This window comes from Cavia porcellus, unplaced genomic scaffold (genome assembly GCF_034190915.1).
Source record: "Cavia porcellus strain 051 isolate PalLab524CR breed Dunkin Hartley unplaced genomic scaffold, mCavPor4.1 scaffold_3, whole genome shotgun sequence".
Classification (NCBI taxonomy): Eukaryota; Metazoa; Chordata; class Mammalia; order Rodentia; family Caviidae; genus Cavia; species Cavia porcellus.
In genome coordinates this window covers 86,346,837-86,364,602 of record NW_026947486.1, presented here as the reverse complement: position 1 = coordinate 86,364,602, position 17,766 = coordinate 86,346,837, and the positions used below count along the sequence as shown (strand labels likewise).

The 17,766-nt window shown below is 34.2% G+C and overlaps 1 protein-coding gene across 8 annotated transcripts in view; it reads left to right on the top strand.

The window, feature by feature from the left end:
* Tenm1 (teneurin transmembrane protein 1) overlaps nucleotides 1-17,766 on the top strand; it is a 757,085-nt gene that overhangs the window by 575,529 nt on the left and 163,790 nt on the right. For all 8 annotated transcript variants that reach the window (XM_063246384.1, XM_063246382.1, XM_013147982.3 and 5 more), the window contains one exon: nucleotides 6,983-7,199. In XM_063246384.1, coding sequence (XP_063102454.1) covers nucleotides 6,983-7,199 — 217 coding nt within the window. The remainder of the gene's footprint in view (nucleotides 1-6,982; nucleotides 7,200-17,766) is intronic.

Below are 17,766 nucleotides of genomic sequence, written 5' to 3'. Positions count from 1 at the left end.
AATTAAAAAATCAAAGACACTGATATAAGTTCGGTGTATTTTTATGATTGTCTCTTTAGGGAGCATGGGTAGAAAGCTACTGAGATATTTTAATCATAATTTTAGTAGGATTAAGATCACATTGCTAAAAAATATAGATTTCATTTTACTTTGAAAAAAAATGAGTTGAATAATCTCTGACTGCCCCATAACTTTCTTAGACCAATAATATAATTTTTATAATGTTTAAATATTATCTCTAAGAGTAGATTAAATGCCCTTTTATTTGGTGATCCCAGATTTCCAGCTCACCAGAACAGCTGTATTCATTTAGCTGAATATGATTAATATTTGCATACATGTTTGTATATGTGTGTATTTTAATTAAATCAGAAAGTATCAGTTGAATCTTTTTGAAAAAAAAATGATCCTCTTAAAAAACCTTCCAATCAAAAAGTATCACTATCAAGAATTTGCTTCAAGTAACTGCAACCTGATTACTTCATATTATAATTGGTACTTAAAACATGGTATTCAAACATCAAGTTTGAATATTCATTAGTATTTCTGCTACTACTTCCTGCAGACTTAACTTTAGTTATACTCTGGTTCAATAAATTGCAACTCTCATAACTAATTGGGCTGCACAATTAGTGAGTGACACAGCTTCTCTCTAAAATACCTAAAAGTTCCTTGAAAAATAAAACATTAAGAAAATCTTTTGAATTTTTTTCTTAACATGCAAAAGGAGAACTATCTTATTATAAGAACTAATTCCTATATACATTACAAACCTTGACTTTATTACTTTAGTCAATAATTATCTATCATATGCACAGTTTTATCCTTGAGAAAGACAACATTATGATGACCACATTTAAATTTTTGAATCACACGTCCTAATTTGGAGGTAGAAAATACATTCACCATACATTACATGCACATATAACACACATGAATTGATATGGACAGAAGTTTGAATAATATGAGTTAGAATAGCTAAAACAAAAGAGTAGTTTTGGAAATTATCAGACAATGAAGTATATTTTAAAACTAAGGTAGTTAAAATACAATGTCACTGTGATAATCAAATACAATCAAATAAAAGCTCTGGAACAGACTCAATTACAAATAAAAATTTAGTGTCTCATAAATCCAGCATCAAAAATCAGTTAGGAAAGAAGCATCATGGAAACAAATAAAATAAATGCTGCTCGACAGCTATGCAGCAAAAACCTTAAATTTTCAAATTATATCACATACCAAAAATAAAATAAAATAAAATATTTCAGCTGGATTGAGTTAGAAATAAAGGAAAGCTCAAATAAAATTAAAGGAAAAATAAGTGATAGATCTTACAACAGGAAAACTTTTTTTACCCATAAGTGCAAAGGATAAAACTACAGTAGGAAAGATATGATAAATTTGACAGTAAAAATCTGAAATGTTTTTACAGTGTATAGCTAAATATAGGCACCTCTTAATATCTAAATAGTTACAAGCATCGAAATTTGCATTATAGCGAACAGTGACCACTAGCTAGAAATGTTTCCATTTGTTAAAAAATTCATTGTTTCACTTACACAAGTGCACGATGGCCACATGAAATGAGAGGTTATTATATTGGGCATCACAGTACTAGGCATATCCAACTTTGATTAAAAGTTTTATTGGATAATGCTGATTCAAGGGTTTAAATTGCATGTTTACCTTTCAGCCAAACCTTCCACGCGGTGTATCTAACTTTCTCTTTCCACATTATTACTTCTTGCCAAATATTGTACTGGGCACTAAGGAGAAAATATTGTCTCTTCCTATGATGTGTATGATCTAGCAATAAAGACAGATATTAACCTGCAAAACGGTTACATATTTAAAATTGTGAAGGGTGTTGTGAAAATTTGAGGGTGATAAAAATGGGTATAGATAAGCTAACTAAGTCTAGTAGTGGAGGAGACCTCACATGACAAAAGGAAAGGCTGTTCCAGGCAAAGGAAACAGCATGTATCAATGCTTCTAGGAAGCAAAAGACAAGTGATTATTCCCGGAACATAATAAGTCAGAAAGATATTAGTTTGCAAAAGTGGGCAGCATGCATACAGAACACTGTAAGTTTTGCAAGATATTCAGTCATCAAATAAAGATTTAATTTTATTTACTTTGGTTATCGAGGAAGAATAGTCATCTCTGATATTGTGGAAAGATCGTTGAGGAGGTTAAAAAGATGCAAAATAGGAGAATTTAACCACAATAGTTTGTTTCTCTAATCTGAGTAAGTATTTGTCACATTATTTCAAGTTTCTCCTGTGCAGTGTCTTCCAGTGGTCTATGTTCATATTCACTGGCAAGTCAATAAGTTAATTACCTAAAAGAAAGTGCTCTTCCAGGAATTACTCTTCATAAGAAGTCACCATCCATTAAAAGTAATAGCTCTGCAAGTCTCTTCAGTAGTATCATGTATCTAGATCTAGAAAATTGCACCCTGGTTGAGTTATGAACACACATAAGCTCACGGATAATGAACTTCATGTTTTGAATGTCACCAGCATACTGCAGTGCTTAATAAATAGGAAAATAAAAGGAACAATGAATTGATAATGTTTGCTCTATTTAACAGCCAGACACTGAATTCTCATTTACTTTTGAGATTTGGTTGTAAACAAAAGACCTACCATCAGAAAGCATATTCCTGATTATTCACTACTAATCATATGCTCCTCATTTCCAAGCAACCTGTTTATTAAAGGACCATCACTTAGTCATGAGAGCCTAAACTGCCAAGTGCTTTCAGATGCAAGTGGACAGTGGAAAATCTGAACTGCATAAATGAGTTCACCACTGTATAATTGGGGCTGACACATTATCTATCAACAAAGACTGGTTATTTGACATCTATGTGCATACTCTGCAATGTTGAAAATGAATGAGATAATCCTAAAAATGAAAGCGTCATACAAATGAAGAATCTATTAACATTACTTTGATGCATCAGTTCAGTGTTTATTAACCTCAAGGCAAATTTACAAATGTTGGGGAAACAGGAATTTTAGGTTTTGGCAGACCCTGTCTCTGTTCTATATACGATGAAAAGATTCAACCTCATTCTAACTCCTATACAGCAGGGACAAGTTCTGTTTCTGTAAAATTTAGTGAATGAAAGTTTCTATAGCATTAGAACTGTATCCATCTTATCAGAATCACATAGCAATCTGCATACATGACAATCTAACCAAACATAGTTTGCAAAATGAACACATTCCAATAAACTGAATCTGCTACAAAGAAGTCTATTGCCCTCTGGCCAGTTTTAAGGCAACTTCAATAACTGTAAAGCTGAAAACTGTAAACTATCCCTGCAGACCTCTAGCACCTACTTCTAGAACTCAATATCTAAACAACTTAAGAACTTGATAAAATAACAATAATTTATCAAATGTCACTACTAAGATGTTGCCGCTGAATGTATGATTCAGCATGTAATACTAAATGTTACTATGATTCCCTGATTATTATAACTGCTCCATCACATTTACATTACCCTTCGTTATTTGCAAAATGAGGGTGAACATATCTCCCCAACGAAGTTGTTGTAGCATATACCTGAAATAATAAGTATGAAAGTACCCAGCACTCAGCAAATATCAACTAATCTACTCCTAGTTCCAGGTTCTTTAGGATACCCTACCATGAGCCAGCTGTTTGTTTTTATCAAGCTGATAATATGAGTGCTGTTCCCAAAAGATATTTATATGAAATAATTCATTTTTGGAATTGAGAAAACATGACTTTCTCCTTTATCGCTAACATTCCCTTCATTCTCTTTTCAACCAAAGGCACACGTCTAGTAGACAAAAATTTAATTGTGCTGACTGATCGCACAGCAAGAAAATGGTGCCCGTGTTTTCATGAACACCAACTGAGCCAACTGACATAGTCCCAAATTGGTTGGCAAAGCTAAGATCAATGACTGCCATATTTGGTTCTTAAAGACAATGTAACATCCTTCCTTTTAGCTACATTTAATTCTTATTTTCTTAAAGGGAGCAGGCTCTAAAATTAAAATAAGTTAACACTTGACATTTCTATATCTGACACCCTAAGCTTGACTGTCAGTGTGATGCCACTACTTCCAATTCAGAAAAATAGAATAACTGTTAATAACAACAAAAATACACACACACATTTAGTGTGACTGTCATTTGCACTTCTATGTACCAGTCTAGACATACTGTACAAGTTGTTATCTAATGTGATAATTGGCAAGTAGATCTACCCCCATATGCTGGGTTTGCCTAAGAATCATAATTTAGGGGTTGCATATCATTATTGAACTGCTTGCCTATGGTTTTTCTAGACTGAACAACAGACTTACTATTTTCTCAGAAAACAGATATCTCCAAAAGCCAACTCTGTAGAATTAGGTAACTGCTAAATATGACATATTAGTTTGGAATCTACAGTTTATAACTAGCTGAGAATGTGAGTCCTGATTTTGAATTGGTTATGTTTAGTGTTAAAATCCAATTTTGAAAATCATTTTGGCATTTGTGTTTATTTAAAATCTATTTCCTTTGTGTAAGAATTATGTGGTTGATATGATGAAGCCTATGAATACTCAATCTATTATTAGTGCATTTGTTAGTATTTGCCAGACATGACACTAAGTGCTTCCACATATATTATCTCAATAATAACAGATTCACTATTCAATAACAAGGTGCAATTAAGGTGACTGCCCATCTGAAAAGCAGTTTTCCATTATGTAATGTGTTATGTACCAATTCCAGACATCGGAGAACTCTTTTAATCAATCTGGTATGTATGCCAGCTATTCAGTGCATCCAGATGTTTAATTAGCAGAGTAAAGAAATAATGTGCTAATAAGAAGCCAAGAACAACTTACTGGAAGTAGAGGGGGTTGCAGCATCTAAAATCTATTGAAAATCTGTTAATATAATTTTCTGAATGAGAGAAGAGAAAGAGGACAGAAAGTTTTTTTAAAAAACAAATCCACACTTGAAGGTTATCATTAGTGAAAAAGAAGTATGTATATGGAGAAATAGAAATATACTGAAAAAAAAAAAAACAGGGAAAGGAAGGGGAAAAAGCAAACTGCATTTTAAATCAAAGTAGTGTCTGTGGTACAGGGAATTTGAAAAGACCACATGTGGGGAAAATATTTCCTGGGTGCCCTAGGGCTACTGTTCCAAATGTCTGCTCTCCTGGTGTTTCTGGCTTTCATTGCCCCCAGCTGTGGCGCATATCCCTCCGGTTCAACAGGAACAGCCGAGTGGGGGAGTGACAACAAGCAAAGGAGCTGCAGGAAGCAGTGCCAGCAACTTTCGGCAGCAACGCTAAGGATCCAGTGATCCCTCTCAACTTCCCCATTCCACGGCAAACCAAAAAGATTAGCATTTTTGTATATACTCTCATTGAACAATTGAATTAGAGCCACTTCTCTGCTGTAAGGACCTTGGAAAGACCTTAAATTTTGCCTATTAGGTGTGAAGTGAAGTATCCATCTGCTCAGTTAATCACTCTTAACTCCTCTTTGCACAGCACAGTCTTATAGCACTGTATTTCTTACACTTCACTAATACAAGAGTCAGCTGTCTGCACATAGCTATTTTCCTAAACTCTGAGCTTTTAAAAACTTTATCTTTCTCTCTTTACCTTTAGAAGCACTTCACACAATATTTTATACCTATTAGATTCTCATTAGTCTCCCTTCCTCAAATAACCCCATGTGCCCTACATAATTCCACCATCAAACAGTGAAGCCTTTATGTGATTTTCATGTTCTTGGTACAAAAGTGGAGTCAGAAGTCTGATAGAAATGGTGAAGGCTCAGAAAATGAAAGAGCAACTTATCACATTCACATAGTTCATGTTTCACAGTAATTGTATCAAAAAAAGCTGCTAAGCATACATAAATCCAGCGTGTCCTATAAATTCCTTAAAAACTTGTTCTGCAACTTCAATGTGCTACAGAATCATCCAGGTTAAGCCTACATATTCCTGGACCTTGTAGAAATTCTTATTCAGTAGGTAGAGCTCAAGCAAATGCATATTTAATAAACTCTCCAGGTAAATAACTGCACATTTGAAAATCATTGGCCTAGATATTTTGTCACCATGAAAATCTCAACTTCTATTTTAAGAATTACTGGTAGACAACAATATGGGGAAAATTGTTTTAAGCATACAATAGATACTGTGAATGGGGAAGTAACTGTTCAAAAGAAAAGACAAACTGAGATGGGGAAAGGTAGACAGAAAAAAAGGAATAAGAAAGGTATACACAAGAGAGTTAAGATAGTTATACAGCTTGTGTCTTTTAGTTCGTTGAAAAGAAAGGTTTATGCTACTACTGTTTGGACAAGGTATTATGCCTATATCTCATAATCTGAATAATTACTACAATGACAACAATATGCAAGGTTTTAATTATTGTAACTGTCCTACTAACCTGTTTTGAAAATCCATTTCACTGATATTTTTATCCTTTTTTCCTTAAAATAAAAGTTAATTAGCTTTAAAAACTTTAAAAAGAATACAAACATATATGAATTGGTAAGTCTTGTTAACTGTATATTCAAAGATGTACAGTGTGAGAGGAATTCAAAAGAGTTACAAGAAAGAATTTGTGTTCTGAAACAATCATCTCACTGAAAAAGGCTGAAACTTGTAAAAAGTAATGCCTAACAGAATACTGTACCTAAAAGCTAAATTATAGCACTATAAACTGTATTCTCCAGCTGAAAATTGCTGGATAATTCCAAAAGCAAAGATTTCTGATCAAAATAATTTTTGTTTCTCTCAGGTGTCATATAAAGTCAGTGAGCTATAAGTCATGAAAAACATACATTTTGAGAGATTATAAACTCAAATATGACTGGTTATCTTTATATTCCAGTTTTTTCCTCCACTGTGTAAATTTTAAACCCTGTCATGTTTCTTGAAGCTAAATATCAAAATGGATTTGGTTTCTCTTTTTTCCCAGATGGTTTGACTGACTGTGTGGACCCTGACTGTTGTCAACAAAGCAATTGTTATGTAAGTCCTCTCTGTCAGGGCTCACCAGATCCTCTTGACCTCATTCAGCAAAGCCAACCGCTCTTCTCTCAGCACACTTCAATACTCTTCTATGATCGCATTAAATTCCTCATTGGCAAGGACAGCACTCACGTCATCCCTCCAGAGCTGTCATTCGACAGCAGGTATACGTATTTATTTATTTATTTTATTTCATAGTGTGCAGTGGTTTTGTTTTCTCTTAACTTTGAAAGCAAGGTGTCTTCTAAAGATCAGGTTACCTTCCCTTCCACACAATCCATATTGATGTCTTTCTTAGGACTTCTCTGGAATGCCTAAGCATTTACCAATTAGTTAAGGGCAAGAAAGCACTTCGAGAGAAATCAGTTGGGAAAAAAAATAAGAAAAATAACAACTTCTATGACAAAAAAGAAATGAAATGACACACTCTTGTAAGGGAAGAAAGTCAGGGCCTGAGTAAAACAAAGGACAAGTCATTCTGACCTGAAGCAGGCATTTGTGCAGTGGACAGTCTTAAATTCCCAAGATTCAGCTTCATGCTTCAGCAGCACTTGCCAGCAGCTCACAGAGGGAACAAAACCTATTACTTGTGGTGGTTAATGCCCTCTCCTCCTCCTGGTTTGATTGAGTCTCCCCATTCTTTTGTAAAATTTTCCATTTGGCTCTGCAAGTCACATTTAAATTCAGAACAACAAGTATCCGTCCATTGGTCTAAACTATGACAGATATATCCATCCTGTCAGTAAAGATTCAGGCCCTTTCAAGAAAAATGTAATCAAGGACAAGCAATCTAATTGTATTGCCTCTAAGAAAATATGACAATTTTGCTTGGGGTACCTTTGAGAAGAAAAAGCTCAATAAGTATTGCATACTTTAAATAATAATAGTTCTAATATTTTATATCTATTTTTACTTTTTAATTTACAAATCACTTTAAACATATACTATATGCCATAGTATCCCTATGAAATGGATCATTGTATTAGGTGTAGTTTATGTATAAGACATTAACTCAAAATCATTGCCCAGCATCACACATACAGCAAAATTTTCACTGTACCAACACCTATAATCTTTCTGTTATATCACAGTTGCTCCATTTCAATTTGTCTTTAAATAAGTCTAGTGACATGGAACAAATTTATCCTAGGAAAAATGCATTCACTTCTACACAAGAAACCTATAAACGAAGTGACTTTTTAAAAATCTAGTTAAATTTGATACATTTCAATGACGTAATTGAGAGACTTCAAATCAGTGTTAATGAACAATCTTTTCATAGAAAAATACAACTCAATGATATAAAATGTGCATTTTACTACATGTAAGTTATGGTTGTGCACTTGTTATGTGTCAGACCTCATAAGTAGCTTTTGTATGTGTTATTTTATGTGATCCTCATAAAAATTCTACATGGTATTATTATATTACAAGCTGCACTTTTCAAGTAAGGAAACAAGAACTGAGACAAGAAGTAAGCGACTTGCCCAAGATCACAGTCGATACAAGTTTGAACCAAGGCAAACGAGTTTTGAAGACCCTCTCCCCAGGTCCCTGTGCTGACTCCCTTTGGCTACACAGAAGGGTGGAGTCATTAACCCTGCAATACTTACGCTCTGACTCTCGGGTTGCTTTCTTCAAATGGAGCTAGGACACACTTACTGCCATAATCAGATGAATCACTTTGCTTTCTTGCCCTGCAATTGAGAGATAGCTGCACTGGCAAACTGTGGCCAACAAAGCTGACTTGGTGCTGAGCAATTCCGTAATCAGATGCTTTTGGAGCTAAAGACAGGAGCATAAGTATTGCAAGGACACACAAAGGTTATATGACTATTCATCCTCACGCATCAAAGGGAGACTAGACATCCTGATTCTAAGTACGCTTCACTGGCATGTGAGAGTACATAAAATATTTACCTTCTGTGTCCCATGATTGTGTAACATCAGTGGGAACTTGCAACTTTCTTTATGGTGAAGTCCCTGGCAAATTCAACTCAGTGATCATTTTTTCCTAAATACAATTTACCCTGTGGCCCAGTTTCCTTCTTCAGTGTACTCTACCCATGACTACAAAGTAAACCACATATTCTACGTGCCCCGTATGACTTACTACTTCTTAATAATGTAAATAGGTGAGCAGAAGCATTATTGATCTTCAGTGTCTAAGCATTTAATCACTATTAATAATGTAAAAGGTTTTTATAAATATGTAAAAACAAGAGTACATTAAAGTAAATGACAGCAGTAATTTGCAAAGCCAGACATTTCACTCACCATCACTAATGGAGAGGTGCATTTAAAAAACAAATTCCAAACAGGGTTAGCGCAACCTCTGACAGTAAGGTCTGGCCAAACTCTTTTCTCTATTTTGTAACCATTGAGAGGCTGAGCCCACATCCACCTATGTCAGGCATCTATATCAGAGGCTGCTTCAAATCAGCAACAAATGTAATTTCCTTGACCTTACATTTAGAACTTAGACAATCTGTTTCCTTCTCTAGAAAATTCACAGATCTTGGAATCTCTGGCCCACAGACATGACATAGGTGATCTAGAGCTGAGGGCCAGCTGCCACTCAGCCTGGGCCATGTCATGCCTCTCAGGCTCGCGGCTCACTGTTCACTCGCCATCTGGCTTACTTCTCTAACTTGCAGTGTCATGTCTGGCCTTTCTGGCAGTGATCTCATGACCTCCGATCTAAACTAGTTTGTGTGTGTGTGTGTGTGTGTGTGTGTGTGTGTGTGTGTGTGTCTGCACTGGGAATTGAAGCCATGTCTCTTGCACTGAGCTATATTCATAGTCCTTTTCTTTTTTTTTTTAGAAAATGTTTCACTAAGTTGCTGGATCCTCCTGCCTTAGCCTTCCAAAGTTACAAGGTGGCTTACACTATTTTTACATCTTTCCTTGGAAAGATCTCACATGTGTGTGGGGCAGGAAAAAGTTGTTTTCTGGCCTCTTTCTCTGAGAGTCTTTAAATATCTAATGTATCATTTCACTTCAGTTTTGAACTCTTAATGTTGGTTTAAAAACAGAAACAAGATGACTGGATATAAAATAGAACTGACATTAATGGAACAATAGTTCTACCCTTAGCTCAAAGAATACCTGGGTACACTTCATGAATAAATTGGTGTATATTCTACCTTGTACCTTAAATTAATGAATGCCTTTGGAACAAGGGCTAATAATCTATGGCACTTTATAGCCCACTAATCATTGTAACAGGTAACCCCGATCCCACCATAGTAACAGTATGAGAGAAACATATAAGTAGATAGATATTTATTTGTTTACTATGTTTATCACTTAGACTATGTGTTACAATGCTATAAAGATTTAAAAATTCACAGCATTGTTGCTTCTTTGGCTCACCATTGATGGAATGCCTACCATTAATTAGAAAGTTCCAGGATTAACTAAACTTAGCATACACTGAAGTACAGAACAGCACCTTAATAAATTAAAAGATGAAGAGAATAATCAAGGTGATACATTTCTTCTAGTTCTAACTTTCTATGAATTTGCTCCATTCCAGTTTCTTAGTTCGTTTGGGGCATACATTGTTAATTCTGAAATTTTTGTATTACTTAATTTTAAATTGTGTGAGGACAAAGGCCAAACCTAATTTGTTCTCTTGCTGTGTTAAATATCTACTGCTGTATGTCAAATTAAATCAAGTAAAGCATTAAAATAATCTATTATCACTATATCTCATGATTTTGTGGGTTAGGAATTCAGGTAGGACAGAGACGAGATGGCGTATCTCTGCCCCGTGATATTTAGGGCCTTAGCAGAGATGGCTCAAATGGCCAGGGAATTCAACAATAGTTTAAAAACTCTCTCTCTCTCTACACACAGTCTGTCTACTGGACACTTGCACTTACTGCTATCCTGGGAGCCAGGCTTAGACTTTTAGAGCTGTTTGATGACTCAGGGCCACAAGAATGACTGTACAAAGAGACAGTAAATGGAAACTGCCAGTCTCTTAGGGCCTGGACCTAGAAATTGCCACAGTGTCGTCTGTGTTATATACTGTTGGTTGAAGCACTCAAAAAACTTGTCTAGATTCAAGAAGGACACAGATCCCACCTCTAGACACAAGAAGCATTAAAGATTTCCACAGTGGTTGCAGCAGCCTACACTCCTACCAACAGTGGAGAAGGAATCCTTTTTCCTCACAGTCCAACCAGCATTTTTTATTAGTTGTTTTCTTAATAATAGTCATTCATTCTAGAAAGAGATAAAATCTCAGTGTTGTTTTAATTTGCATTTCTCAAATGATCAGTAATGTTGAACATTTTTTCATGTATTTACCATTTGTACTTCTTCTAAGAAGTATGTGTTTATCTCAGATAGCATTTTTAGATTGGATCTTTGAATTTGAAGAGTTGGACACTTTTTTAGTTGTTTATATGGCCTTGATATTAGTTCTTTGTCTGAAGAACAGCTGGCATAATGTTTTCTCTTCTGTGGATTGTCGTTTCATTTTGTTGATGATTTCTTTTGTGTTGCAAATGCTTTATAATAAGATGAGATTCCAGTTGTTGATTCTTTGTGATAATTCCTGTACCATAGGGTTTTGTTCATAGAGTTTTTGCCTATACTTATGTCTTCAAAAGTTCTACCTGTTCTCTCTTCCAGTAGATTTAGTGTTTCTGTTTTAATATCAAGATCTTTGTTCCATTTTGTTTTGGTTTAGTACATGGTGAGAGACATGGGTCTAGTTTTAGTCTTATGCATATGGAAAGCCAGTTTTTCCAGCACTATTTATTAAAGATGTTATCCTTCTTCCAGTGAACGTGTTTGAACCTTTGGCAAAGATCGGGTGATTGAGTGCATTTTCAATTGTTTCTGCATCTTCTAATATGTTCCACTGATCCTCAGATCTCCTTTTTTTTTTCTTTTTGCCATAACCGTGTTATTTTTATTACACTAGCTGTGTTACATAATTTCATGTCAAGGATTGGAATGTCCCCTGATTTGTCTTTGTTGCCCAGAATTGCTTTTGCTATTCTAGGTCTCTTTTGGTTCCAAATGAATTTTGGGAATGTTTTCTATAGTTTTGAGAGGTATGCTAAAGACATATTGATTGAGATTGTATTAAATCTGCATATCAATTTGGGAGTATGACCATTTACACTATGTTGATTCTTCCTACCCAGGAGCAAGGGAAGTCTTTACATTTTCTGATATCCTTTTGATCTCCTTTTTCAGAGTACTGTAATTTTCAATCTAGAGATCTTTTACTTCCTTGGTTAGATTGATTCCTAAGTATTTCTTTTTTCCCCATAACGTCTCTCTCAATGAGTTTGTTATTTGTGTACAGAAATACCATTTATTTTTGAGTTTTAAATTTGTATCCAACCACTCTACTGAACCTGATTATTAAATCTAGAAGTTTTTGGTGGAGTTTTTAGGATCTTCTATTTGGAGTATCATGTCATCTGCAAATAATGATGGTTCAACTTCTTCCTTTCCTATCTGGATTAGTTACTTTTCTTATTGCTGAGACAAAATTTATGATGCCCAAAATTAAGGGTGGAAAGGTTTATTTAGCTCCCAGTTCTTACAAGTTTCAGTCCACAATCAGCTGGCTCCAAGGCTTGCCAGAACATGGCATGAGGCAACAGTTCCTGATGGTAGAAGACAGCAAAATCAACAAGAGCAAAAGGAGGAAAGAAACATCTTTCTGCCTTTATCTTATCCAGATTGCTAGAATCCAATCCAATCAATAGCCTGATCCAGTAATCACTCAACCTTAATCCTAGCACCCTTAACCCTAGCCTTGCACTATCAACCAGTCACAAGCTCTAGGTTCAGCTACCTCTGAAAAAAACTGTCCTTCATGACTGCATGATGCTTAGAGGGGACATCTAGATACAAACTATAACACTATCTTTCATCCTTTTATTGCTTTGTCATATCTAAATGCTCTAGCCAGTATTTCCAGAACTATATTGAATAGGGCTGGTGAAACTGGACATCCTTGTCTTGTTACTGATTTTCAGAGATTCCACAGAAAACTAGGATTAAGGTTCAAATTTGACCCATCTATTCCCCTTCTGTGTATCTTCCCAAAAGAACGAAAAACACAATATCACAGCAATGTATGCACATTCATGTTTATAATGGCACAGTTTGTAATACCTAAATCTGGGAAATAACCCAAGTGCCCATCAGCCTAAGAATGGATAAAAAAGATATGTGTCTTTTATATAATGGAGCATTAGCCATAAAGAAAGATAAAATTCAGACATTTATAACTAATGTCTTGAGATGATAATTATAAGTGCAATTGGATACACATGTGCATATATTGCATTATCTCTCTGGTGTGAAAAACTGAAAATGTACATAAGAACAAAAATGTACAACAGATATCATGAAATAGGAAGAAATTATTCAAAAGGAATAAACTAGGGAGGGGCTAAGGGGAAAAGAAAGAAGAGAAAGGTAAAATGTGAAAAGGATAAAATGAAAACAGAGCTTTGTGAATGGGGAGGGTAAAGGTATCTGAAAGAAGAGGATAGGTATTTTTTTTTAAAGAATCAAGATATATATCATGTCAGACTCAAATTCCCTATGATGAATGTGATCATTATATATCTAAATTGTACCAATAAACTTAAACTAAAAAAAAAAAAAATAGGCCAATAATTTCCTTTTAGTAAGTACCAAAATTCTAGCAGCATGTAAATCATTTTCTTTAACTTACTGTGGTCTTAGTGAATTATATTCATTAGAAAAAATGGGTTCTGATTGGATTTCAGTTGTATTTTTCTGAATTTCTTCTACCATACTTAGTAGCTATGGAACATCCCATTTGATGAAAACTGGTGGCCCAAGAAATTTGTGTTTGCACATTGTATTATAATAAAAAGGAATCAAATCAAACAAAAGAAGTATCAAAGAAATTTTGCTGACTTTAATCTACCACCCAGCTATTTCTTCATAGCTTAATACAGTACCTGATACATAAAAGATAAAAAATGAGTTGCTGAGTGGATGAATAAGTGAGTGAGCAGCTTAGTTGTGTTGATTTTGAAGTGCAAGTACTCTACTCACATTGGCTAATGAAAAACTCACTTTGATTGCCTACAATACACACATTAGGACCTTAAATAAGGCAAAGACCATTTATAAAATCAGCCTAATGTAAGATTACAATTCTTTGCATAACAAGGGAAATAAATTCATAAAAGATAAATTGATAATGTAACCATATCGAAGTAATTAAAGAGAATAAAACAAAACAAATCAGAACAAAGCAGTGCATACAACAAAGGACTTCAAAAGAAGACAACAGAAAATCAACAGTGGCTACCATTATGTCTCTTGATTTCTTTGAAGTTGTTGTCCATACCTTTACATGCAATAAATTCAAACAAAACAAAATAGTATAAACCCGATCAAAACAAAAGAGTGAAAGCATTATAGGCCTTCAAAACCAGACAATAGGAAATCAACAATGGCTATCATAATGTCTCTTGTTCTCTTAAAAATAGCTGTCCATACCTCACACGTATTGAAATCAAATTTAAAAAAAGACTAAAACCAATAAAAACAAGGAATAAAATCATTGTAGGACTTCAAAAAAATGACAGGAAATCAGAAATTGCTAACATGATGTCTCATTTTCTTCAAAATACCTGTTCATATCATTACACATAATGAAATCAATTCTTGTAATTTCTTTAGGAGAAATTCTAGGCATGTATAATCTTATACACATACGTCTATCTTTTCTGTATTAGAAGAAAAAACAAAACAAAACCAAAAACTACAAAAAAGGAAACAATATGGACAAATAAATAACAATAGCAAAAAATCCAAAATAATATTTTATTTGTGGAATACTACTCAGCTATGACAAAGGATCGCATTCAGACTTTAATGGGTAAATGGTGCGACTTGAGACCATATTTAAAAGTGAAATAAATCAAACTCACATGTATAAATATCCTGTTGTTTCCTTGGTGAAGAAACTGAAAGAATAAATAAGATACAAAATCTTCAATAAATATTGTAAAGGGTAAAAATCTGCTGAAAGGGGAACATTAACTCTGATAGGGAAAAAGAGAAAATAAGGGAGGGAAAATAAAAAAGACATAAACGTGTATATAAACACTAAAGTAAGCTAAGATGATTGCACTACTAGTTCTATTAGTTCTTGAAAGAAAACAGTTATCATTCATAGGATTAGATCAAGTTTGCATGTCTATATCTGGTAATCTGAGTAACTCTTTTGAAGATAACTATGCAAAATAACAACCTTTGTTACGTATCTATTTCTTATTTTTTAACTCACAAAATCTTTCCCCTGTGTCATGGACTGCCAATAATTGACATACTTTATATAATTTTGCATAAGCACCAATAAATACTTGTGTCATACAGTAGATAATCAAAATTTAGTACAAAGAAAATAATTGAAAATAAAAACTAACATCAAGAAAATAATTGAATATAAAAAATAACATCAAGATGTCACCAGAAGACATATTGTAATTCCAAAGCAACTTCTAAGGTAAGTATCAGTAACCATCATAATTACCCCAGTCCCCTGAACCCCAGAAGTAACCCTTACATGTGTAAAAAGATATCCAGACTCATGCTTGGTGCAGAGGATTTCATGGCATTGCTCACTTCTCACTTGAAGGTATAACACTCTCTGTATCTATTTTATGATAAATTCTACCTGTACTTCTGCACAGCCAAATAAAACAATAAAAGTCAGTAAAAAGACTTCTGTTAGCTGACTCATTTAGATATATTTCATTTTTGTCTCTCACAAGAAAACCAAACAGAAGGGCCTCAAAACAAATTAAAATACTACAAGTGCCTTAGGCTGGAATTATCGACAAATTTTACCCACCCAAGCTCTCCTCTTCCTTTACTCAATATTAAGATCTTAATTCTTGTTCCTAGTTAGTTATCATACTTGATAATAGCCATAAGTACTTACTTATCATAAGTTGTTTAATAAAACATGCTTTACACATTGTTTAGTTGGGAATGTATATTATTTGAAATTCTGTGAACAAAAAAACAAGTTATTGAACAAAGAATCAGATTAAGGGAAAGTTGCCGAAAGACCATCAGTGCTACAGTAGCTTCTGACCTAAAATAACTTGATGATAGTAATCATTGTTTTAAAATATAGTTTTATTAAAGTTTTAGTATTTCCAGAACAGCTAACAACTTTGTTAGTTCGCAGAAAGAGACAGTAGAGATAACAGTCTCTTCTGCCATTCTTAATGTCATATAATACAGTAAGAATGTTGCTAAATCATTCTTCAAGAGTACTGTGAGTATATACTCACAGATTCATTAAACAGATATTTTTGAGGATCCACTCTATATCAAGAATTATGTAAAAATAAGCAAAAGAAACACAAGTCATTAACCACAGAATTTATAGTCTAAAGACAGGGACAGTCAAATATCAAGATTTGATCATTATACATTACAGTGGTATGATATATTACAAATATATATATATATATATATATATATATATATATATATATACATTTGCATATTTGATATCTGTCTCATCCAGAAGTAAGATCTATATCTTTCTGAGTTAGAAAGCTAGGATATGGCTTAAGCTGATTGGAAAAGGAGGTATGATCTGTTCCAAAACACTTGCACAGAGCAATTCTCAGAACTTTGTATGTGGACTCCTCAGGCAAATTTGAGCAGTATTTTGATAGGATAATCTGTGTGTGTGACGCTACTGTCAGAAATACAGAAAAAGACAGATGTCACAATAGCCTGCACTATTCTCTATGCTAGTACTATGAGTTGTATCTAGATCACCCCTCAAGCTTCATGCAGTCATAGGTAGGCCTTTTTCAGAGGTGACTGAATTGTGAATGTGTGAAACTAGGATTGATTCATGGTGTAATGCAAGAACCAAGGGCACTAGGATTAAGGATATAAGTGCTACCTGCCCTATGTAGCCTGGATAGGAGGATGTAAGGGATAGAAAAGCTGTGGCCAGCCCTTGCACTTTGCTACCTCCTGTCTGCTATGAACTGTTTCTCATCTGAGATGCCACTCTGCCTTGGAGCCAATCAGTCAGGGACTGAAACCTTCTAAAAGGTGTGAGCTAAGTAAACTGTTCCTCTCTTTACTTTGAGGGTTGTGTATTTTGCCTCAACAATGAGAAAAGTAACTAAGACATTTAAGGTGTACTTCTGTAGTTATTTGTATTTTCTTCCCTTTATATTTGGACCAAACTTGCTGTACAGAGGCTGTATTGTTTCCATTCTTTTCGTTTATTTTACCTCTAATAAATGTGAAACTTTGCCACCATTTTAGCTTATTTCAACCTAGAAATCATTCCTGACCAGAGACTCTAGCACTACAGAATATGGTAACATTTCCTCTTGATTCTGGTCAAGTGTACATATATATATCTTACACTATATGAATTATACTGCACCTCACAAATATGTACTATGACACGTGTTAATAAAAATGAGAAAAAGCATTCAGTAAATATGTAAGTCATTAAAATACTTACAAATTGCAAAAAGTTCTATGAATCATGAAATACCAGTCTTCTAAAGAAACTTGCAAGAGTCTCAATTCTAAAGTCTTGAATTCAACTAATTTATTAGGTCAGACACACAACCCAAATGTATGTAAGACAAGAAGTATTCTACCAGATAAAAGTCACTAAACAATTACAGACTGAAATTTATCTAAAAGTTTTCAGCA